The sequence below is a fragment of the Manacus candei genome, unplaced genomic scaffold (assembly GCF_025592945.1).
Source record: "Manacus candei isolate 608988 ecotype Guabito, Panama unplaced genomic scaffold, ASM2559294v1 h1tg000153l, whole genome shotgun sequence".
Taxonomy (NCBI): Eukaryota; Metazoa; Chordata; class Aves; order Passeriformes; family Pipridae; genus Manacus; species Manacus candei.
In genome coordinates, this window is record NW_026138201.1 from 143,652 (window position 1) to 167,217 (window position 23,566).

A 23,566-nucleotide genomic window follows, 5' to 3' on the forward strand; every position below is an offset into this window, starting at 1 on the left:
AAAATTGATCCAGAACTGACACAAAACTGGCCCAAATCACCTCAAAAACTAACTCCAAATTGGCCCAAAACCTGACCTAAAAATGCAAAACCCCCCCCCCAAAACTGACCCAAAATGATACAAAATCAGCCCCAGATATGACCAGAAACTGACCCCAAAATCCCAAAACACTGATACCAAGACTCACCCAAATCTCCCCAAAAAAATGACCCAAAAGTCAGCCCAATCACCCCAAAAAATGACCAGAAACTGACCCAAAATTACCACAAAAATAAACCCAAAACTCACCCAAATCATCCCGAAAAATGACCAGAAACTGACCCAAATCTCCCCCAAAAATGACCAGAAACTCACTAAAAATAACCCCCAAAAATGATCAGAAACTGACACAAATCTCCCCAACAAATGACCCAAACTTTATTTCTTTTCTTAGCAACAAATCCCTTCCTTTGCTCCCCTCTGGCCCTGCCCACACGGCCCCAGTTCAGCTCTCAGTGAGTTCTTGCTTCTGGGCAGCGACTCCTCTGCCTCTTGCTGGGGCGGCAGCAGCTCCTGTGCCGGCAGGGAGAGGGACCCCGAGCCAGGAGAGGGACCCCGAGCCAGGAGAGGGACCCCGAGCCAGGAGAGGGACCCCAGAGCCCCTACAGAGACCCCAGAGCCATTATAGGGACCCCAGAGCCACGATAGAAACCCCAGAGTCCCTACAGAGACCCCAGAGCCATTATAGGGACCCCAGAGCCCTCCAGAGCCCCTATAGAGACCCCAGAGCCCCTATAGAGACCCCAGAGCCCCTATAGAGACCCCAGAGCCATTACAGGGACCCCAGAGCCCTCCAGAGCCCCTTGCTGGGTCACAGCCCCTCTTCTCCCGCCCAAACCCACCTTTCTGGCTGCAGCTGCTTTTCTTCTCTGGCTCCCCCTTCCTTCCCCAGGGAGCTTTGCCTTGTTCTTTGGCCAGGCTCCAGCTGCAGCTCAAGGGCAAAGCTGCAACTACAATTCCCCCTTCGGGTTTTTCACCTGAAAAACAAAGGCTTGGGCCAAACTCTGACCAGTCACTCGCTGAACACGAGACATCAAAGAGGGCACACAGAATAAAATGCATCCAACTCTAAATCATGTTACAATGACTGTCCACCCCAATCCAGCACTGACATTAAAAACCTTCAAGCAATCAAAAAGACCTCCAAACATCCCTTAGATAGAGAAAAGCACACCAGGAACGAATGCAAAAAGAAAAATTCCAAACAATGCTCAATTAAATAACCATGGACTGATATAAAACATGTTTAGTTAACTTAAACCACTTCTTCCCATTATTCTCCATCAGAAATTACCCTTATTTAAGTTCTCCTTTTAACACTTCATTAAAACTGACTTATTAGGAAATGGTTTGAACCAAACTTCATAACTTGATGACTCCAGGGTTTGTGCTCCTTGACTTTGGCCTGAAGGGGTTTGGAACACAGGCTTTGTTCTGGAGAGCTTTTCCCCAATCTACAAACCCTTCTGCAAATGGGACTCCCTTCCCTCAGGGTTCGGTGGCCTCTGGTTTTCCTGAAGGCTGGGGGGGATCTGGGAGCCAAATCCCAAGGGATCCAGCCCAGCTCTGCACACACACACACACACATTTCCAGCTGGTCACAGTCTCACGGGGGCCACCACCACTCAGCACATTTGCACACAAACAGCCCTCTGAGTTCCTGGCACTGGGTCTGATGGACTAAGAAATGATCAGTCTGGTGGTTTGCCCTCAGAGGAGTAAGATCCAATGATGCATTTCTATTTTCATGACAATATAACCTGGAAAACACAAACATATTTCTGCTTCATGTGCAATTTAAAATTCAAAGACACAGAAACATTCCTAGAGTTCAAGTCCCCAGGTTTGGTTCCAAATGTCACTCGGTCCCCCTGGGACAAGAACAGTGGCACACACGGACTCAACAGCCCTGCACAAGCCCAGGAGTGGGGGGGAAATATCCTTGAGAGCACTGCTGCATTTCAAAAAGAAGTCAGTCACATCAACTCTGTAACAAATAAAAAAGAGAAGCCAAAATAAATAACTGTAGACAGGGTATTAAGTACCTTGAGAATACCAATAAGAAAAAACTAAGAATAAAGGCATCTATTTGAAGTACAAAGAGTTTGGGAGACACCATTTGTTTGCCACAAAGCCTTTATTTTGTTGGCTCTTCTATAGTTAGAACCCAAACCTTACCCTCCCACAAAAAGCAGAAAACCTCTTCAGAGAGTTAGGAGATGGAGTCAGTTTGGATTAACGGGAAGAACATCTCTGGAGACAAAAAAAAGCAGAGAAAATAACCCCATCCTCAACAACAGAGCTGCCTCCCCACTGCCTGCCCCTGGACACTTGCTCTGGGGGTGACAGAGCCTGAAGTCTCCTGCCTAGTCCTGGGCAATACTTCCTGGGGACCACAGCACCACTGAGTTCCTAAAAATATCACAGCTTGGGCAGGTGCTTGGATTTTGTCTGGATTAACTCCCCTTCTTCCTTTCCAGGTGCTGCCCTACTCATTGTAATGGTGCTTGTACTCCCTGAGCCATTCCCTCCCCCATCCAACCATCCCTTGTGCCCTCTCTGACAAGGACAGTGGGTCCAGGTGTTCTGCCACGCTCCCAGGGCACAGGGGGGGACTGTGGAGCCACCCTCGAGGGGGGAAACGTGCCCTGCCTGCCCTGCCCAGGGAAAGGGAACTGCCCCAGTGCTCCCCAGCACAAGGCACCCTTGGAAATATCCACTGCAATGGGACACTCAGGGACAGCAACAAGCACTGCACGAGGCTGCTCTGGCACAGGACCAATTTTAGCCTCAGCTTTTCTCTGGACCACTTCACTTTGTTTGCCACCTCATCCTGCAGTCAGAACTTGCTGTCCTTGCAACCTTTCAGGGTGACCATAAATGACAGAGGCCTCTGCTCCAGCACCCACAAGGGCCTGATCCATCTGACAGGATCCATTTTTCCAGGGAATTCAAAGCTCCACCTGAGGACTAGGGTCTTTTCTCACCCATCCCTGTGCTGCAGCTTGGCCTCCATCTCACTGTGCTTTCAGTTCCCTCCATGGTTGAACACTGGCAGCCCTGGCCCTGGGCGGAGCTCGGCATCCTGATCCCATCCCTCCTGGCCCCCGGAACCGCTGACTCAGCAATGGAGGGCCCTCCATTGCCAAGGGCACGGGCCCGTCGGGGCTCACGGGGGGAGCAGGAGGGCGAAGGCTCCAGCCCTGCTGCTACAACCTTCCACCACTACAGCCAACAGAGGAGCCTCTCCAGCCCTGCCTCCCAAGGCATCCTCAACAAACCCAGCCCAGCTCCACAGGACAAACTGCTCCCTGTCTGCCCAGGCCAGTCTAATCCCAGAGGCTCCCAGGGTCATGCAAAACAACTGCCCAGGAGATCAGAGACCCCAGTCCATCTCTTCCTAGCACAGGTTTGGGTTAGTTTGGCAAACAGACCAACTGAGGAATTCCCCAATGTTTTCCCAGTTTGACCCCTGTCACACCAATCACCTTAACACTGCCAGTCCATAATTCTCCCTCTCTTGGGTTAAGGACTGAGCAAGTTGGACCTGTGTCTGAGCAGGACATGTGCAAACCAAATGCTGGGGACTGGAACACACACCTGGCACTCCTGCAGCTCTCACAGTCACATTCCAGAGAAAACAGCCAATTGCACCCTCACTGCTCATTTCTTAATCCCAATCCCACACTTGTTTGGCACTTGGAGCACCGCTTTTAGAACCCAATTACAGCCCATTAGAGAGCTCCCTGTCTAGCAGGGACAGGGACCCCTGGGATACTCTCAGCAATGCCTGAATCCATGGCAGGGACCTTGCTTTGAGCTCCCCAGGGCCGGGCACCCCGAGGATCTCCCCGAATAATCCTTTCGGTGCGCGCTGGAGTCCTCGGGGTGCCCCAACCCGGGGGGCACCAACAGCACTGTCCCTCCAGGGGGCCAATTTGGTCCTAAACTGCAGGGGGATCTTGCCTGTGTCCCAGACTGGTCCGGAGATCTGAGGCCCTTCCCGAGAAAATCTCGGTGCCGGCGTGAAGGGCCAGAGATCCCTTGGAGCCACGGGAGAGCAGGCACAGAGTCCCTCCTGGGGGGCAATTTGCCTGCCTGAAAACAGCTCTTCAAAGGAGCCTCTAAGACTCAGCTGGTGACTTTTAGAAGCCAGGCATTCCTTGCTTACAACACCCTGCCATGATCCCAGCCCCACGGGGGTCCTGGCAATCCGCTCCCAAAGGGCACACGGAGGGGTCTCCACTGCAGCTGATGGGAGGGGTCAGCATTACAGGAGGGCTCATTTTCCTTCCCTGCATTCCTGTTCCACATTCAGGACATTTCCCAACACTTATCACCATACACAACTACCCTTAGAAGGTTTCCAAGGGGCTTCACCGAGGGCCTTCCCAGGTCTGCTCTGTCTGGAGCCCTCCAAGTCCTCAGTGCCTGCCTGAGGAACCTCAACACAACTCACCTGCTTACACAGCAACTTGGTGCTGCTTGCCTGCTGCCTCACTTCCCTTCTTCCTTCTTTCTTCACCTCCCTTGCTTGGTCCCTTTCAATCCCTGGGCTCAGCTCTGTGCACTTTCCAGGCTCCATCCCACTGCAAAAAGGATTAGCCCTTGTTACATCTCAACACTCAGAGAGCATTCCACCTTTTGCCTTGACACTGGGCCATCAGGCCAGGGTCTCATTATTTAAAGCACAGTTTGACTCCTCAGTGACAACAACAGCTACAGCCCTGAATCCTAACACAGGCTGAGACACAAACACGGATGGGAACTCTTAAGGATCCACTTTGTCCTGCTCACCAATCAAAAGGAGCTTTCTGAACTCAAGAATAACAGACCCCAGGTCCTTTTACTGCAACTTTACCTGCTATAAATGTGACCCACCAGACCTGCAAAGGCCCTTCCCACTTCACCTGCAGGGCTGGCAGTGCCACCACTGGACACGGCCCCAGTGGCTGGGCAGGAACGGAGGGGCTGGGGCGTCCAATCCATCGGCCCAGGCGGCACCAGGAGTTCCTGCAGTTCCTGAGGGGAGAGCCTCAAGCCAACAAAGGATTAGGAAGAATATTTTAAACTTCAATGTGTCTATCTCCTGGAATATGGGGACTTTGATAAGTCCTACTGGTGCAACAAGGACACACTCAAGGCTATCTATTAAAAGGATCTACCAGCACTCAAAAGCTATCACTGTCCTTCTGTCAGGGGGAACGCAGCAAACTCTCTTTGCCAGGAGCCTCCAGGAGGACTTCCAGCTTTTGGGGCTCCCTTTTAACCATTTTTCCCATAACTGGAGCTGGGACTATCACCTGCCCTACAGGGGGAACAGCCCACAAAGTTCACCATCAGGGATGCCATTAACTGAAAGTCCCTTCTCAGGGGGGTCACTGCACACCTTGGCCTTTGTTTGCCCTCCCCACCAAAGATGCTTCCAACAGTTCTGACACATCTGGCAGACCCAGAGCTCTCCTCAGGGAATGCTTCAGCTGCTTAAAGGCTGCCCTTGCACCATCTATTCAAAAAGTCGCCATAACAGTCTTACCACACATCCCGAGGGAGCAATGCAGAGTCCAGCCCGTCCCACCATTCCCAGCAAGGCAGTTCATGGGCTGTCTGGGGCTCAGGGAGGAGTCACGGGGCTTCTCTTCTTCCTGCCTGCTTGCCCCATTTTCTCCTGCAAAAGCAAAGCTTTCTTGGCTTTCCTTGCTCAAGGAGATGCAAAGGCCATCTTTTAAATCCAATACTGGAAACTCCTCCAGGTTGTCATTCAAGGTGCTTCTCTCAGGTCCTGCACTAATCAATCATCTTGTCCACTGGTTTTCTTGGCAGGTTCTTGCATTCACGTCCTACAAGCAAACCAGGAGGAGCCAATTTAGCTGTTCCTGCAACCAATCCAGTCTGGCATTCTGATTTTAAAGGATACTGGGTTGGCCTTACCCATAGAGATCCCACATCAGGGGTAATACCTACAGGTTCTGCCCTCTTCCACTCTCCTGCAGCTCCACTGGCCCACACCACAGGAACAACTGCAGCTGCCACTTCAGTCAGGGCCTTGCTGCTGACAGGAGTTATTCCCTGCACAACAAGAGCTGCTGCTTGGACACATTTAGTTTCAGCAATTACAGTGTCAAGAGCCCCAGTTTTCAATTCCATTTCTGCCTCAACTTTTCCAGCCCATCACTTCCTAGCAGAGGTTTGGGTGAGTTTGGCAAAAACACAAACTGAGGAATTCCCCAATGTTTTCCCAGTTTGACCCCTGTCACACCAATCACCTTAACACTGCCAGTCCATAATTCTCATTCTGCTGTGTTCAGGACTGAGGAAATTGTACTTGCGTCTGAGCAGGACATGTGCAAACCAAATGCTGGGGACTGGAACACACACCTGGCACTCCTGCAGCTCTCACAGTCACATTCCAGAGAAAACAGCCAATTGCACCCTCACTGCTCATTTCTTAATCCCAATCCCACACTTGTTTGGCACTTGGAGCACCGCTTTTAGAACCCAATTACAGCCCATTAGAGAGCTCCCTGTCTAGCAGGGACAGGGACCCCTGGGATACTCTCAGCAATGCCTGAATCCATGGCAGGGACCTTGCTTTGAGCTCCCCAGGGCCGGGCACCCCGAGGATCTCCCCGAATAATCCTTTCGGTGCGCGCTGGAGTCCTCGGGGTGCCCCAACCCGGGGGGCACCAACAGCACTGTCCCTCCAGGGGCCAATTTGGTCCCAAAATGCAGGGGGATCTTGCCTGTGTCCCAGACTGGTCCGGAGATCTGAGGCCCTTCCCGAGAAAATCTCGGTGCCGGCGTGAAGGGCCAGAGATCCCTTGGAGCCACGGGAGAGCAGGCACAGAGTCCCTCCTGGGGGGCAATTTGCCTGCCTGAAAACAGCTCTTCAAAGGAGCCTCTAAGACTCAGCTGGTGACTTTTAGAAGCCAGGCATTCCTTGCTTACAACACCCTGCCATGATCCCAGCCCCACGGGGGTCCTGGCAATCCGCTCCCAAAGGGCACACGGAGGGGTCTCCACTGCAGCTGATGGGAGGGGTCAGCATGACAGGAGGGTTCATTTTCCTTCCCTGCATTCCTGTTCCACATTCAGGACACTCCCAACACCTGTTCCCATCTACACAAACCCTTATAAGTTCTCTGAGGGGCTCCATTGGGGGTCTCTGGTGGTCACCTGTGCCTGCAGACCCCAAAGTTCTCAGTGACCACCTTATCAACTTCAAGACAACTCACCTGGTTGTAGAGGAGCTTGGTGCTGCTTGGCTGCTGCCTCAGTTCCCTTCTTCATTCTTTCTTGACTTTGCTTGCTCAGTCCCTTTAAGTTCCTTGGCTCAGCTCCATGCACTTTCTAGGGAACATCCCACTGCAAAAACTACCAGTTCTTGGTACATCTCCTAACTCAGATATCAGGGAGTGAGGCAGAAATCAACTCATCCAGGGCACTGCCTCCAAATATTGGGACAAAAACACCATAACATTCCATGGCTCCCCTTGGCAAATCAACCCCAAACTGCTCAGACACAAACAACACCCTGCACACTACAACAATCTGGCACTGCTGGTTCAACCCGGCCAAGTCAGTTGGGAAACTACACAAGGTCAACTTCCTTCCAAGTTTCAGTTATGACACAAAAGTCAGGGAGATCACAGACTCCCCCACAGAGTTTTACTCTGAGGAGAGAAGGAAACCAAAGCCATCCCCAGGGCTGCAATAGCTCAGGCTCCCCAAAAGGCCCAGGGGCTTCAGGTTTCTGAGGGGCTTCACCGAGGGCCTTCCCAGGTCTGCTCTGTCTGGAGCCCTCCAAGTCCTCAGTGCCTGCCTGAGGAACCTCAACACAACTCACCTGCTTACACAGCAACTTGGTGCTGCTTGCCTGCTGCCTCACTTCCCTTCTTCCTTCTTTCTTCACCTCCCTTGCTTGGTCCCTTTCAATCCCTGGGCTCAGCTCTGTGCACTTTCCAGGCTCCATCCCACTGCAAAAAGGATTAGCCCTTGTTACATCTCAACACTCAGAGAGCATTCCACCTTTTGCCTTGACACTGGGCCATCAGGCCAGGGTCTCATTATTTAAAGCACAGTTTGACTCCTCAGTGACAACAACAGCTACAGCCCTGAATCCTAACACAGGCTGAGACACAAACACGGATGGGAACTCTTAAGGATCCACTTTGTCCTGCTCACCAATCAAAAGGAGCTTTCTGAACTCAAGAATAACAGACCCCAGGTCCTTTTACTGCAACTTTACCTGCTATAAATGTGACCCACCAGACCTGCAAAGGCCCTTCCCACTTCACCTGCAGGGCTGGCAGTGCCACCACTGGACACGGCCCCAGTGGCTGGGCAGGAACGGAGGGGCTGGGGCGTCCAATCCATCGGCCCAGGCGGCACCAGGAGTTCCTGCAGTTCCTGAGGGGAGAGCCTCAAGCCAACAAAGGATTAGGAAGAATATTTTAAACTTCAATGTGTCTATCTCCTGGAATATGGGGACTTTGATAAGTCCTACTGGTGCAACAAGGACACACTCAAGGCTATCTATTAAAAGGATCTACCAGCACTCAAAAGCTATCACTGTCCTTCTGTCAGGGGGAACGCAGCAAACTCTCTTTGCCAGGAGCCTCCAGGAGGACTTCCAGCTTTTGGGGCTCCCTTTTAACCATTTTTCCCATAACTGGAGCTGGGACTATCACCTGCCCTACAGGGGGAACAGCCCACAAAGTTCACCATCAGGGATGCCATTAACTGAAAGTCCCTTCTCAGGGGGGTCACTGCACACCTTGGCCTTTGTTTGCCCTCCCCACCAAAGATGCTTCCAACAGTTCTGACACATCTGGCAGACCCAGAGCTCTCCTCAGGGAATGCTTCAGCTGCTTAAAGGCTGCCCTTGCACCATCTATTCAAAAAGTCGCCATAACAGTCTTACCACACATCCCGAGGGAGCAATGCAGAGTCCAGCCCGTCCCACCATTCCCAGCAAGGCAGTTCATGGGCTGTCTGGGGCTCAGGGAGGAGTCACGGGGCTTCTCTTCTTCCTGCCTGCTTGCCCCATTTTCTCCTGCAAAAGCAAAGCTTTCTTGGCTTTCCTTGCTCAAGGAGATGCAAAGGCCATCTTTTAAATCCAATACTGGAAACTCCTCCAGGTTGTCATTCAAGGTGCTTCTCTCAGGTCCTGCACTAATCAATCATCTTGTCCACTGGTTTTCTTGGCAGGTTCTTGCATTCACGTCCTACAAGCAAACCAGGAGGAGCCAATTTAGCTGTTCCTGCAACCAATCCAGTCTGGCATTCTGATTTTAAAGGATACTGGGTTGGCCTTACCCATAGAGATCCCACATCAGGGGTAATACCTACAGGTTCTGCCCTCTTCCACTCTCCTGCAGCTCCACTGGCCCACACCACAGGAACAACTGCAGCTGCCACTTCAGTCAGGGCCTTGCTGCTGACAGGAGTTATTCCCTGCACAACAAGAGCTGCTGCTTGGACACATTTAGTTTCAGCAATTACAGTGTCAAGAGCCCCAGTTTTCAATTCCATTTCTGCCTCAACTTTTCCAGCCCATCACTTCCTAGCAGAGGTTTGGGTGAGTTTGGCAAAAGCACAAACTGAGGAATTCCCCAATGTTTTCCCAGTTTGACCCCTGTCACACCAATCACCTTAACACTGCCAGTCCATAATTCTCATTCTGCTGTGTTCAGGACTGAGGAAATTGTACTTGTGTCTGAGCAGGACATGTGCAAACCAAATGCTGGGGACTGGAACACACACCTGGCACTCCTGCAGCTCTCACAGTCACATTCCAGAGAAAACAGCCAATTGCACCCTCACTGCTCATTTCTTAATCCCAATCCCACACTTGTTTGGCACTTGGAGCACCACTTTTAGAACCCAATTACAGCCCATTAGAGAGCTCCCTGTCTAGCAGGGACAGGGACCCCTGGGATACTCTCAGCAATGCCTGAATCCATGGCAGGGACCTTGCTTTGAGCTCCCCAGGGCCGGGCACCCCGAGGATCTCCCCGAATAATCCTTTCGGTGCGCGCTGGAGTCCTCGGGGTGCCCCAACCCGGGGGGCACCAACAGCACTGTCCCTCCAGGGGCCAATTTGGTCCCAAAATGCAGGGGGATCTTGCCTGTGTCCCAGACTGGTCCGGGGATCTGAGGCCCTTCCCGAGAAAATCTCGGTGCCGGCGTGAAGGGCCAGAGATCCCTTGGAGCCACGGGAGAGCAGGCACAGAGTCCCTCCTGGGGGGCAATTTGCCTGCCTGAAAACAGCTCTTCAAAGGAGCCTCTAAGACTCAGCTGGTGACTTTTAGAAGCCAGGCATTCCTATACACTGTGAGATATTTTAAGGCTTATCTGACTGAAAAGCATAAAGCTTTTATCATGGACACCTGACCTCCCACAGACAGCTCCTTTCCCCTTTCAGTACAAAATTATTTTCATGGAATCACTCAATAGGAAGTGCCCAGGAACCCCAGACTGTTCTTTCCAGAACAGAAAATAAACAGAAGAACGGAGTTTTGCACAAGTGTAACATACTCCAGAACAGACCTGACTTTAGTTTTACCCTTTGTGTTCAAATATTCCATAGAAAAGCTCCAGCAGGAGAGCTGGTACATTCCCAAGAGTATCCTGGAAGTCCCTTTCACGAGGGCTGGAGGAAAATCGCAGTTGTATGAGTCCCTTGTGCCTGCAGATGCCTGGGGATCCTCTCCATCCACCTCGTGCTCTCCCAACAGCAGAAAGGGTGCTGAGACAGGAGGAAGGAAACCTTTAGCATAAAGCTGGGGAGGAATATAAAGCTTCCTTTCCTGGGGAGCTTTGCGAAGTCTGCAACGAGAAAGGGAAAATTTGCATCTCCTTTGGTACACGTGTCAACAGAGACTGAGACTTTTTGCCTTTTTCAGACAACCGTGCCCCTTTTGGCTCCCTGGCAGCTCCAATGGCACCAGAACCCCCCTTCCTGCACACCCACGGCTGTCACACACAGGCACCCACACACCTTTGCTCCAGCCCACACGTGGCCAACATCTCCCCACCCTAGACATCCCAAGGTCAGTAGTTTTGCTAGAGAGCACAGCAACCCCCCTGTCCTCGCAAACTGCCTCCCTGCAAAAAAGGAATCGTTTTCCTGGACATTTCTCCCACAGTCAAGGTCTTTTCAAACTGCTGTCGTGCCACCAAACCTGCTCAGGGTCCCTCCCGGCTTCTGCCTGTCCTTGCATTTAAAGGCATAGGCACATTCTATCTTCCAACAGCAAACCCAGCTCCTCACGGGCAGTAGAAGCCCTGCTCTTACCTGGACAGACTGCCGGGCTCGGCACAGCTGTGGCTCATGGAGCAGCTTCCCAAGGCCGTTCTCTCTCCCAGCAGGAAGCACAACTCGCCTCCACACCAGGGGAAACCACGAGCGAGGCTGCAAATGGACACAGAACGAGCAAAAAGCATTAACGCAGCACCAAAAAACCAAGTTAAAGCAGTCTTTGCCTCATAACCCTGCACGGGGAAAGGGTTTGGGATCCCAAAGCAAACCCTCAGACACCCAGAGAGCACAGGACCCACAGCCATGCCACGGCTCCCCCCGGGGGCACCCGGCAGGTAAGGGGCTTACCCGGGCCCCGCCGCCCAGCACAAGGCGCCCCTAAACGCCCCCGGCTGCCCCGGTGCACAAACCCAGCGGCCAAGGCGCTCTCCCCTCCGCAGCCCGGGCAGCAGCGGGGCCACACCCTCAGCCCCCACACACAACCGCCCCCACCTGCCCCGCCGGCCCTTTATACCGCGGGCTGGCAGCGCTGCCCAATCAGCACTCGAGCGCCTCCGCCCAATCCCAGCCCGCCTGGCCCTGCGGCCCCGCCCCGCCCGCTCAGCCCGGCCCCGGCCCTCGGCGCGGCCCCGGCCCCCGTTCCCTCCGCGCGGCTCCCGCCGCAGCCCCGGCGGGCTGAAAGCCCAGAGCCAACGGGAACTCCAGCCAGCTGCAGGCAGATGTTACTCTGTCCCAGTTTGCCAGGGGTGGGCACGAAGGGGCCCTTCCCCGTTCGGAAGTGGAAGTTGTCCCCTGTGCACAGCCCGCTCTGATCCTCGGCCTCGTGGGAGCCAATTCCCTTGTCCCAGCCCACTTCCTGCAGAGAAGAAAGGGAAAGATTGCACAGAAGGGAGACATTCTTCCCTGGGAGGGTGGGGAGGTGGCCTGGCACAGAGAAGTTGTGGCTGCCCCATCCCTGCAAGTGGCCAAGGCCAGGCTGGAGGTCTATTAGAAGGTGTCCCTGCCTGTGGCAGGGGGTGGAAGGAGATGATCCCTGAGATCCTTTCCAACCCAAACCACTCCAGGATCCCAGGATGATTCCATGCTCTCTCTCTGCATTTCTTTGGCATCATTTCCTCTCAAAAACAACATCTGCGATTTAGTTGATTGCTAAAGCCATCATTTTAAAATCATCTCAGGAATCCAAAGGGACTGGAAAACACTTCATTAAAACTGACTTATTAGGAAATGGTTTGAACCAAGAGAATTAAAATCAGGACAAGAGCCTTAAAAAAATTAAAATGAGGACAAGAGCCCAAGAGAATTAAAATCAGGAGAAATTCACGTTATTCCCCCCCCGCACACCCCGGGACAGACGGGAGGCCGCGAGTCCCGCCCTGCCGCCGGAACCGGCCCTTAACTCGAGCAGGGCGCGCTGCACCGGCACGAGAGCCACTGCGCATGCGTCGCCGGTCCCTCTCCTGCCTGCCCTTACTTACCACGTGATCGCCGGCGTCTTGCCAACGACTGCGCATGCGCCCCCCCCACCCCACCCCCCCACCCCGCCGCCCGACCGCCCGGCTTCGCTTTCTTACTGCGGCTCCCCCTCCACTTTTCCGGCTCCCTGGGGTTCCCTCACCCACATTTCGGGGTCCCCTTCTCACATTTTAGGGGTGATGACCCCGCAATTTACGGTTCGGGGGGGGGGGGGGGAGGAGAGGAAACGGGGTGCCCAAGAAGGGGTTTCTTTTTTTTTTTTTTCTCTCTTATTTCATTTTCATTTTATTTCCTTTTTAGTTTTTTTGCCTTTTTTTTTAAATTTTCTTTTTTATATTTCCTTCTTTACTTCGTTTATTTTTTATTCTCTTTATTTTTCATTTTCTCTCCCAGTGCTCCCCAGTAACACCCAGTGCTCCCCAACAACCCTCAGTAACACCCAGTGCTCCCCAGTACACCCCAGTAACACCCAGTGCTCCTCAACAACCCCCAGTAACACCCAGTGCTCCCCAAAAATTGACCCAAAACCGACCCAAATCACCCCAAAAGCTGACCCAAAACTGACCCCAAAACCTGACCCCAATCATCCCAAAAGCTGACCCAAAACTGACCCCAATCATCCCAAAAGCTGACCCAAATCACCCCAAACAATGACCCCAAACTGACCCCAAAAACTGACCCAAATCATCCCCAAAACTGACCCAAAACTCTGCATTTCTTTGGCATCATTTCCTCTCAAAAACAACATCTGCGATTTAGTTGATTGCTAAAGCCATCATTTTAAAATCATCCCAGGAATCCAAAGGGACTGGAAAACACACAGAAATCATTCCTGCACCCACCAAAGCATTAGGAATTGGAACCCGATTCCCTCATCTCTCTCCTTGTTCTTCTTGGCTGGAAAACCTGATGATCCCCACTGGCTGTTTTTAGGCTGCTTTTCTTCCACAGCTCCTTTCCTCCCGGCTGAAACCTCCTGGCATCTTCAGGCCTTATCTGGAGGGAAGCCCCTCTGAAGTATTTCCTCTCGTGGCAATTCTGTGGGATGAAGAAGTAAAAAAAGCACATCAAGAGCTCCTTCTACCCCCTTCCCTCGCAAACACCCTCCCAGCTTGTCCTTGGCAGCTCCATCCCCCCGGCAGCGGCACCCGACGCTTCGGCTCCGCTGGGAAAGGGACAGCAAGTGCAGAAGCAAGTTCAGGTCTGGGCAGGGGCTCCCTGGGGAACGGCACTTCAGTGCTTTAGTCCGTGGCCTTTCCTGCTGCCCTCCCTCCTGGAGGCAGAGGATGACCCGTCCCTTGTTTCTCCCACGCTGGCAGACCCAGGTCCTGCTCCTTTGGCCCCACTTTTCTTGGCAGACCCGGCATCATTTCCCAGGGTCCCCAGGAAACTTCTGCACTTGACCCACTGCTAAGTGCAGAGCACAGGGCGAGGGAAGGACAAATTTCTCGGCACCCACCCCCTGGAATTTCCCTCCTCCGCAGCACGCTCCCGTTCCCGCTGTCTCTGGAGGTGCCCGCACGAGTCCTCCTTCTCCCAGCACCTCAGAGAATGTCCTTTTCACCCAGGTCCTGCTTACCGTCGTCCAACAAAACACGCTGACAACATTTTTCACGATGCCAGTGGAGAGCTATCAGAGCACACTGCACAGGGAAGCTGAGCCTGCCCCATCCCTGCAAGTGTTCCAGGCCAGGCTGGACGGGACTCGCAGCAACCGGGGACAGTGGAAGGTGTCCCTGCCCACGCAAGACAGGCTGGCCTTTGAAGGTCCCCTTCAAACCAAATCGCTCTGGCATTCCCCTCCAAAATCACTCCCAAAGAGACACAGCAACCAAAGCAGAGGGACTGCACTCCCAGCTTTTCTTACCTGCAGGCACACACAGCACAGCACGCTGGACATAAAAGCCACAGGGTTAGTCCTGCCAGAGGCGTCCGGCACACCCACGGCGACCGAAGGGAAAGAGGCAGCCTGGGAACACGGAGTAAAAGACACCTTAATTAGGACTACACTGAGCCATAGCCAGGTCATTCCCACAGACAGCTTCACCGTCCAGTCGTCCAAAAAGCACTCACCGAGGCCTCAGGTAGGATGGTTCCTGACGCTGACCAGGTGAATACCTCCCTGGAAGCCCGCTCTGCTCCTGCCAGGCACTGGGGCTCACCCAGAGGGGCTTTGCCAAGCATCCAAGGGAAATTAAAATTACAGCCTGGGCAAAGGCGCTTCCCCAGGACCGCTCCTGGCCAAGGCCACCGGTCCGTGCAAGTCAGACCACTGACCACCCAGGGCTGGGGATTTTCAGGGGCACGCTTCCAGCTTTTATTCTCCAGAAACTCCAGTTCTTCCTGGCACCGCTTGCCAGAAAGTCTTCCCCTGTTGGAAGAGGTCACTTAGTCTTTCGAGGGGCCAGATTGCCAAAGCCCGGCCAGTCCGTTCCCACGAGGAAAGGTAGCTTTGTCTTGTACAAGATACTGGGGGGGAGACACAAAAGTTTAATTTAAAAGAACTGCCTAGAATAGAAAGCAATTCAAACATAAGTCAGACAAGACTCGTGCAAAACTGAATTACATTGGACTTCAAAGGAGAATTCTTTCCCTCTGCACCTCAGAGAACCCCAATTTTCACCCAGGTCCCGCTTACCATTGTCACACAAAACGTGCTGACAAAATTTTTCAGGATGCCAGTGGAGAGATATCAGAGCACACTGCACAGGGAAGCTGAGCCTGCCCCATCCCTGCAAGTGTTCCAGGCCAGGCTGGACGGGACTCGCAGCAACCGGGGACAGTGGAAGGTGTCCCTGCCCACGCAAGACAGGCTGGCCTTTGAAGGTCCCCTTCAAACCAAATCGCTCTGGCATTCCCCTCCAAAATCACTCCCAAAGAGACACAGCAACCAAAGCAGAGGGACTGCACTCCCAGCTTTTCTTACCTGCAGGCACACACAGCACAGCACGCTGGACATAAAAGCCACAGGGTTAGTCCTGCCAGAGGCGTCCGGCACACCCACGGCGACCGAAGGGAAAGAGGCAGCCTGGGAACACGGAGTAAAAGACACCTTAATTAGGACTACACTGAGCCATAGCCAGGTCATTCCCACAGACAGCTTCACCGTCCAGTCGTCCAAAAAGCACTCACCGAGGCCTCAGGTAGGATGGTTCCTGACGCTGACCAGGTGAATACCTCCCTGGAAGCCCGCTCTGCTCCTGCCAGGCACTGGGGCTCACCCAGAGGGGCTTTGCCAAGCATCCAAGGGAAATTAAAATTACAGCCTGGGCAAAGGCGCTTCCCGCAGGACCGCTCCTGGCCAAGGCCACCGGTCCGTGCAAGTCAGACCACTGACCACCCAGGGCTGGGGATTTTCAGGGGCACGCTTCCAGCTTTTATTCTCCAGAAACTCCAGTTCTTCCTGGCACCGCTTGCCAGAAAGTCTTCCCCTGTTGGAAGAGGTCACTTAGTCTTTCGAGGGGCCAGATTGCCAAAGCCCGGCCAGTCCGTTCCCACGAGGAAAGGTAGCTTTGTCTTGTACAAGATACTGGGGGGGAGACACAAAAGTTTAATTTAAAAGAACTGCCTAGAATAGAAAGCAATTCAAACATAAGTCAGACAAGACTCGTGCAAAACTGAATTACATTGGACTTCAAAGGAGAATTCTTTCCCTCTGCACCTCAGAGAACCCCAATTTTCACCCAGGTCCCGCTTACCATTGTCACACAAAACGTGCTGACAAAATTTTTCAGGATGCCAGTGGAGAGATATCAGAGCACACTGCACAGGGAAGCTGAGCCTGCCCCATCCCTGCAAGTGTTCCAGGCCAGGCTGGACGGGACTCGCAGCAACCGGGGACAGTGGAAGGTGTCCCTGCCCACGGAAGACAGGCTGGCCTTTGAAGGTCCCCTTCAAACCAAATCGCTCTGGCATTCCCCTCCAAAATCACTCCCAAAGAGACACAGCAACCAAAGCAGAGGGACTGCACTCCCAGCTTTTCTTACCTGCAGGCACACACAGCACAGCACGCTGGACATAAAAGCCACAGGGTTAGTCCTGCCAGAGGCGTCCGGCACACCCACGGCGACCGAAGGGAAAGAGGCAGCCTGGGAACACGGAGTAAAAGACACCTTAATTAGGACTACACTGAGCCATAGCCAGGTCATTCCCACAGACAGCTTCACCGTCCAGTCACACAAAAAGCACTGACCTCCCAGGGCCTCAGTTAGGATGGCTCCTGACGCTGACACCTCCGTTTGCCCCGGGGGGTCAAGAATAACATGCCTGGGAAGAAGTCACCCCCAACAACAAAAAGGGAAAATTAGTGAAGCACGGGGTCCTCTTCTGACTAGATTGCCACCAGCATTCCAGAGCAGATGACACGACTGTTCTGTTACAGACGAGAAAAGCCTGTTCTCCCAAACAAACAGCGAGGAGATTTATGGGCACGCCTGAAAATTTCCTGTGAGGAACTTTTTGTAACTAAGGAGCAGGTGCTGTCTTGAGTTGAAGGCATCAATTTGACAGACACTTAGGACAGCAAACTCTTCAGCAGAGCAATTAACTGCAGCCTATTTGAACAGCAGGGGAGAGAAAACGACAGTCGAAGGGAAGACAAGAAAAGCAGAACTGGAATCAGCAGACTTTTCTTCCATCTCTCCCGAGGAAGTCTAGTTTGTCTGTTCTAATAATTCTATGCCCTTTTCTACATGAAACTTAGAGCAAGGCTGAAAAAACAACTAGAAAACACGGAGAGAAGCTTTTTAGAATTTCACGTGATTTTCCCAAACCGATGCCAGAAAAGCAGAACTCGGTAGAATGTACTCACCTCGAGGCCTTTGTTCTTTTCTTCCCTAAGCTTCGTCACCTGATTGAAAAAGCAGAGTAGACTCGGTATTTAGGCTCCCAACAGGAAAACTTCCCCTTCATTTCCTAAAAGAAACTACATTAATCTGCACAGCTGCAGGCGCGTCTCCAGCTGTTAAAGCCTTTCAGCTTTTCGGAGGGTGAGAATGCTCTGCTAAGGAAGGCTGAAAACTGCTCGGAGCCTGCACAGGTCCAAGAGCCCCTTGATTTTGTCTGTGTTCCAGTCCCGGGCTAAAGAAAGGGCAGAAGAAGCGCAGTTGTTCCTTGCCTCTTCCCTAAGAGGTTCGGCCAGGTGCTGGGCCAGCCCGGGCACTCCGGGGGAAGGCCGGCAGTGCCCAAGCAGCGCCGCTTTGCCAGGGGCGTCGCTTGCAAGAGCGCCGCCGAGCGCCGGGCCCTGCCTCACAGTCGCCGCCTGGCGGACACGGCCGGGAACGGCACTGCAGCCGCGCGCCTCCCCCCCCCCCCCCTCCCCTCCTTGGCGAGACCCGCGGCGCCTTTGGACGCGCCCAGCTTACCCCGGGGTCGATCTCCGTCGAATCTGCCGCCGTGGGTCGCTTCCGGGGGGGGAAGGCGGCGGCGCAGCCCCGATAGCATCTCCAGGGCACGGCGGGAGCGAGCGGGGCAGAAGCGGGGGCAGAAGCGGGGGCAGGGGCGGGAGCGGAGCGGGGCGAGAGAGCGGGGCGAGAGGGCGGCGCGACGTGCGCGCCATGCGGTCCTCGCGCGCCGCGGCCCCGAGACGGGGGCTGCCGGCGCCGGTGCCTGCCGCCGCCCACGAACCTGCCGCCCGCGCCCGCCCTGTCCCCGCAGCGGGAAGCAGCGCGGCGAGACGGCGCTGCGGGCGCGGGGTGGGGGTCCGGGTCGCGGCGGAAGCCTCTCGCCGCCATCTTTAGTGTGGTCGTTCCGGTCCTGGCGGCGCCATCTTTACTGTGGGCTTGGCAAACTTCCGGGCAGGGGCCGCCATCTTTAGTGTGGTCGTTCCGGTCCTGGTGGCGCCATCTTTGCTATGGGCTTGGCGGACTTCCGGGCCGGGGCCTTGGAGGACTTCCGGTCGCTCACTACTTCCGGTGACCGAGTTTACCCAAATTAGCGTCCCTCCTCGCTAATTTCTGCGCTTTCACCCCAAGAAATCTTCACGTTATTCCCCTCCCGCACACCCCGGGACAGACGGGAGACCGCGAGTCCCGCCCTGCCGCCGGAACCGGCCCTTAACTCGAGCAGGGAGCGCTGCACCGGCACGAGAGCCACTGCGCATGCGTCGCCGGTCCCTCTCCTGCCTGCCCTTACTTACCACGTGATCGCCGGCGTTTTGCCAACGACTGCGCATGCGCTGTTCAAAATTTTTTCAATGCAGTTCCTGTTTTCCGTCAGCAGGTGGCAGTATTTCATCTCAAATTTATGTGCAATTCCTTTTCTCTGTCACCAGGGGGCACTGTTGCTATGCGATTTTTTACTTATGGCATTTTTTTTGTTGTTTTATAACCGTATTTGTTCGTGTAGTTCTTTTGGGAAATCGGATAATTGGCTTGTGATTGCTGGTGGTTTGAAAATTTACTTGTGTAATTAGGCTCTTCTCCTGGTTTTAATTCTCTAGGCTCTTCTCCTAAGAGAATTAAAATCAGGAGAAGAGCCTAAAAAAAAAATGAAAATCAGGGGAAGAGCCTAAAAAAAATGAAAATCAGGAGAAGAGTCTAAAAATATAAAAATCAGGAGGAGAGCCCAAGAGAATTAAAATCAGGAGAAGAACCTAAGAGAATTAAAATCAAGAGAAGAGCCTAAAAAAATTACAATCAGGAGAAGAGCCTAAAAAAATTAAAAACAGGAGAGGAGCCTGAAAAAATTAAAATCAGGACACGGGACTAATACAATAAAAATCAGGAGAGGAGCCTAAAAAAATTAAAATCAGAAGAGGAGCCTGAAAAAATTAAAATCAGGACAGGGGACTAATACAATAACAATCAGGAGAGGGGACTAAAAAAATTAAAATCAGGATAGGGGACTAAAAAAATTAAAATCAGGAGAGGAGCCTGAAGGAATTACAATCAGGAGAGACCCAGAACTCACCCAAGTCTCCCCAAAAAACTACCAGAAACTGATTCAAATCTCCCCAAAAATGACCCAGAACTCACCCAAATCTCCCCAAAAAGTGACACAAAAACTGATCCAATTCACTCCAAAAATTGATCCAGAACTGACACAAAACTGGCCCAAATCACCTCAAAAACTAACTCCAAATTGGCCCAAAACCTGACCTAAAAATGCAAAAAACCCCCCCCAAAACTGACCCAAAATGATACAAAATCAGCCCCAAATATGACCAGAAACTGACCCCAAAATCCCAAAACACTGATACCAAGACTCACCCAAATCTCCCCAAAAAAATGACCCAAAAGTCAGCCCAATCACCCCAAAAAATGACCAGAAACTGACCCAAAATTACCACAAAAATAAACCCAAAACTCACCCAAATCATCCCGAAAAATGACCAGAAACTGACCCAAATCTCCCCCAAAAATGACCAGAAACTCACTAAAAATAACCCCCAAAAATGATCAGAAACTGACACAAATCTCCCCAACAAATGACCCAAACTTTATTTCTTTTCTTAGCAACAAATCCCTTCCTTTGCTCCCCTCTGGCCCTGCCCACACGGCCCCAGTTCAGCTCTCAGTGAGTTCTTGCTTCTGGGCAGCGACTCCTCTGCCTCTTGCTGGGGCGGCAGCAGCTCCTGTGCCGGCAGGGAGAGGGACCCCGAGCCAGGAGAGGGACCCCGAGCCAGGAGAGGGACCCCGAGCCAGGAGAGGGACCCCAGAACCAGGAGAGGGACCCCAGAACCAGGAGAGGGACCCCAGAGCCATTACAGGGACCCCAGAGCCATTATAGGGACCCCAGAGCCACGATAGAAACCCCAGAGTCCCTACAGAGACCCCAGAGCCATTATAGGGACCCCAGAGCCCTCCAGAGCCCCTATAGAGACCCCAGAGCCCCTATAGAGACCCCAGAGCCATTACAGGGACCCCAGAGCCATTACAGGGACCCCAGAGCCCTCCAGAGCCCCTTGCTGGGTCACAGCCCCTCTTCTCCCGTCCAAACCCACCTTTCTGGCTGCAGCTGCTTTTCTTCTCTGGCTCCCCCTTCCTTCCCCAGGGAGCTTTGCCTTGTTCTTTGGCCAGGCTCCAGCTGCAGCTCAAGGGCAAAGCTGCAACTACAATTCCCCCTTCGGGTTTTTCACCTGAAAAACAAAGGCTTGGGCCAAACTCTGACCAGTCACTCGCTGAACACGAGACATCAAAGAGGGCACACAGAATAAAATGCATCCAACTCTAAATCATGTTACAATGACTGTCCACCCCAATCCAGCACTGACATTAAAAACCTTCAAGCAATCAAAAAGGCCTCCAAACATCCCTTAGATAGAGAAAAGCACACCAGGAACGAATGCAAAAAGAAAAATTCCAAACAATGCTCAATTAAATAACCATGGACTGATATAAAACATGTTTAGTTAACTTAAACCACTTCTTCCCATTATTCTCCATCAGAAATTACCCTTATTTAAGTTCTCCTTTTAACACTTCATTAAAACTGACTTATTAGGAAATGGTTTGAACCAAACTTCATAACTTGATGACTCCAGGGTTTGTGCTCCTTGACTTTGGCCTGAAGGGGTTTGGAACACAGGCTTTGTTCTGGAGAGCTTTTCCCCAATCTACAAACCCTTCTGCAAATGGGACTCCCTTCCCTCAGGGTTCGGTGGCCTCTGGTTTTCCTGAAGGCTGGGGGGGATCTGGGAGCCAAATCCCAAGGGATCCAGCCCAGCTCTGCACACACACACACACACATTTCCAGCTGGTCACAGTCTCACGGGGGCCACCACCACTCAGCACATTTGCACACAAACACCCCTCTGAGTTCCTGGCACTGGGTCTGATGGACTAAGAAATGATCAGTCTGGTGGTTTGCCCTCAGAGGAGTAAGATCCAATGATGCATTTCTATTTTCATGACAATATAACCTGGAAAACACAAACATATTTCTGCTTCATGTGCAATTTAAAATTCAAAGACACAGAAACATTCCTAGAGTTCAAGTCCCCAGGTTTGGTTCCAAATGTCACTCGGTCCCCCTGGGACAAGAACAGTGGCACACACGGACTCAACAGCCCTGCACAAGCCCAGGAGTGGGGGGGAAATATCCTTGAGAGCACTGCTGCATTTCAAAAAGAAGTCAGTCACATCAACTCTGTAACAAATAAAAAAGAGAAGCCAAAATAAATAACTGTAGACAGGGTATCAAGTACCTTGAGAATACCAATAAGAAAAAACTAAGAATAAAGGCATCTATTTGAAGTACAAAGAGTTTGGGAGACACCATTTGTTTGCCACAAAGCCTTTATTTTGTTGGCTCTTCTATAGTTAGAACCCAAACCTTACCCTCCCACAAAAAGCAGAAAACCTCTTCAGAGAGTTAGGAGATGGAGTCAGTTTGGATTAACGGGAAGAACATCTCTGGAGACAAAATAAAGCAGAGAAAATAACCCCATCCTCAACAACAGAGCTGCCTCCCCACTGCCTGCCCCTGGACACTTGCTCTGGGGGTGACAGAGCCTGAAGTCTCCTGCCTAGTCCTGGGCAATACTTCCTGGGGACCACAGCACCACTGAGTTCCTAAAAATATCACAGGTTGGGCAGGTGCTTGGATTTTGTCTGGATTAACTCCCCTTCTTCCTTTCCAGGTGTTGCCCTACTCATTGTAATGGTGCTTGTACTCCCTGAGCCATTCCCTCCCCCATCCAACCATCCCTTGTGCCCTCTCTGGCAAGGACAGTGGGTCCAGGTGTTCTGCCACGCTCCCAGGGCACAGGGGGGGGACTGTGGAGCCACCCTCGAGGGGGGAAACGTGCCCTGCCTGCCCTGCCCAGGGAAAGGGAACTGCCCCAGTGCTCCCCAGCACAAGGCACCCTTGGAAATATCCACTGCAATGGGACACTCAGGGACAGCAACAAGCACTGCACGAGGCTGCTCTGGCACAGGGCCAATTTTAGCCTCAGCTTTTCTCTGGACCACTTCACTTTGTTTGCCACCTCATCCTGCAGTCAGAACTTGCTGTCCTTGCAACCTTTCAGGGTGACCAAAAATGAGAGAGGCCTCTGCTCCAGCACCCACAAGGGCCTGATCCATCTGACAGGATCCATTTTTCCAGGGAATTCAAAGCTCCACCTGAGGACTAGGGTCTTTTCTCACCCATCCCTGTGCTGCAGCTTGGCCTCCATCTCACTGTGCTTTCAGTTCCCTCCATGGTTGAACACTGGCAGCCCTGGCCCTGGGCGGAGCTCGGCATCCTGATCCCATCCCTCCTGGCCCCCGGAACCGCTGACTCAGCAATGGGGGGCCCTCCATTGCCAAGGGCACGGGCCCGTCGGGGCTCACGGGGGGAGCAGGAGGGCGAAGGCTCCAGCCCTGCTGCTACAACCTTCCACCACTACAGCCAACAGAGGAGCCTCTCCAGCCCTGCCTCCCAAGGCATCCTCAACAAACCCAGCCCAGCTCCACAGGACAAACTGCTCCCTGTCTGCCCAGGCCAGTCTAATCCCAGAGGCTCCCAGGGTCATGCAAAACAACTGCCCAGGAGATCAGAGACCCCAGTCCATCTCTTCCTAGCACAGGTTTGGGTTAGTTTGGCAAACAGACCAACTGAGGAATTCCCCAATGTTTTCCCAGTTTGACCCCTGTCACACCAATCACCTTAACACTGCCAGTCCATAATTCTCCCTCTCTTGGGTTAAGGACTGAGCAAGTTGGACCTGTGTCTGAGCAGGACATGTGCAAACCAAATGCTGGGGACTGGAACACACACCTGGCACTCCTGCAGCTCTCACAGTCACATTCCAGAGAAAACAGCCAATTGCACCCTCACTGCTCATTTCTTAATCCCAATCCCACA

The 23,566-nt window shown here is 52.8% G+C and overlaps 2 protein-coding genes across 5 annotated transcripts in view; both read right to left on the reverse strand.

Moving 5' to 3' along the window:
- LOC127463292 (uncharacterized) overlaps positions 1-23,566 on the reverse strand; it is a 99,887-nt gene that overhangs the window by 54,156 nt on the left and 22,165 nt on the right. The window contains exon 6 of the mRNA XM_051772568.1: positions 7,275-7,389. Within this exon, the coding sequence (XP_051628528.1) occupies positions 7,275-7,389 (115 nt within the window). The remainder of the gene's footprint in view (positions 1-7,274; positions 7,390-23,566) is intronic.
- Positions 1-23,566, reverse strand: part of LOC127463293 (translation initiation factor IF-2-like) — a 107,660-nt gene that overhangs the window by 41,769 nt on the left and 42,325 nt on the right. For 2 of the 4 annotated variants that reach the window (XR_007900756.1, XR_007900755.1), the window contains 5 exons: positions 16,765-16,866; positions 15,911-16,307; positions 15,705-15,806; positions 14,852-15,247; positions 14,646-14,747 (listed from right to left, as the gene is read on the reverse strand). The gene's annotated coding sequence lies outside the window, so the exon portion shown is untranslated. Of the gene's footprint in view, positions 1-14,645; positions 14,748-14,851; positions 15,248-15,704; positions 15,807-15,910; positions 16,308-16,764; positions 16,867-19,619; positions 20,856-23,566 lie in introns of those variants that run through there. The other 2 variants (XM_051772574.1, XM_051772570.1) reach the window with 1 other exon arrangement.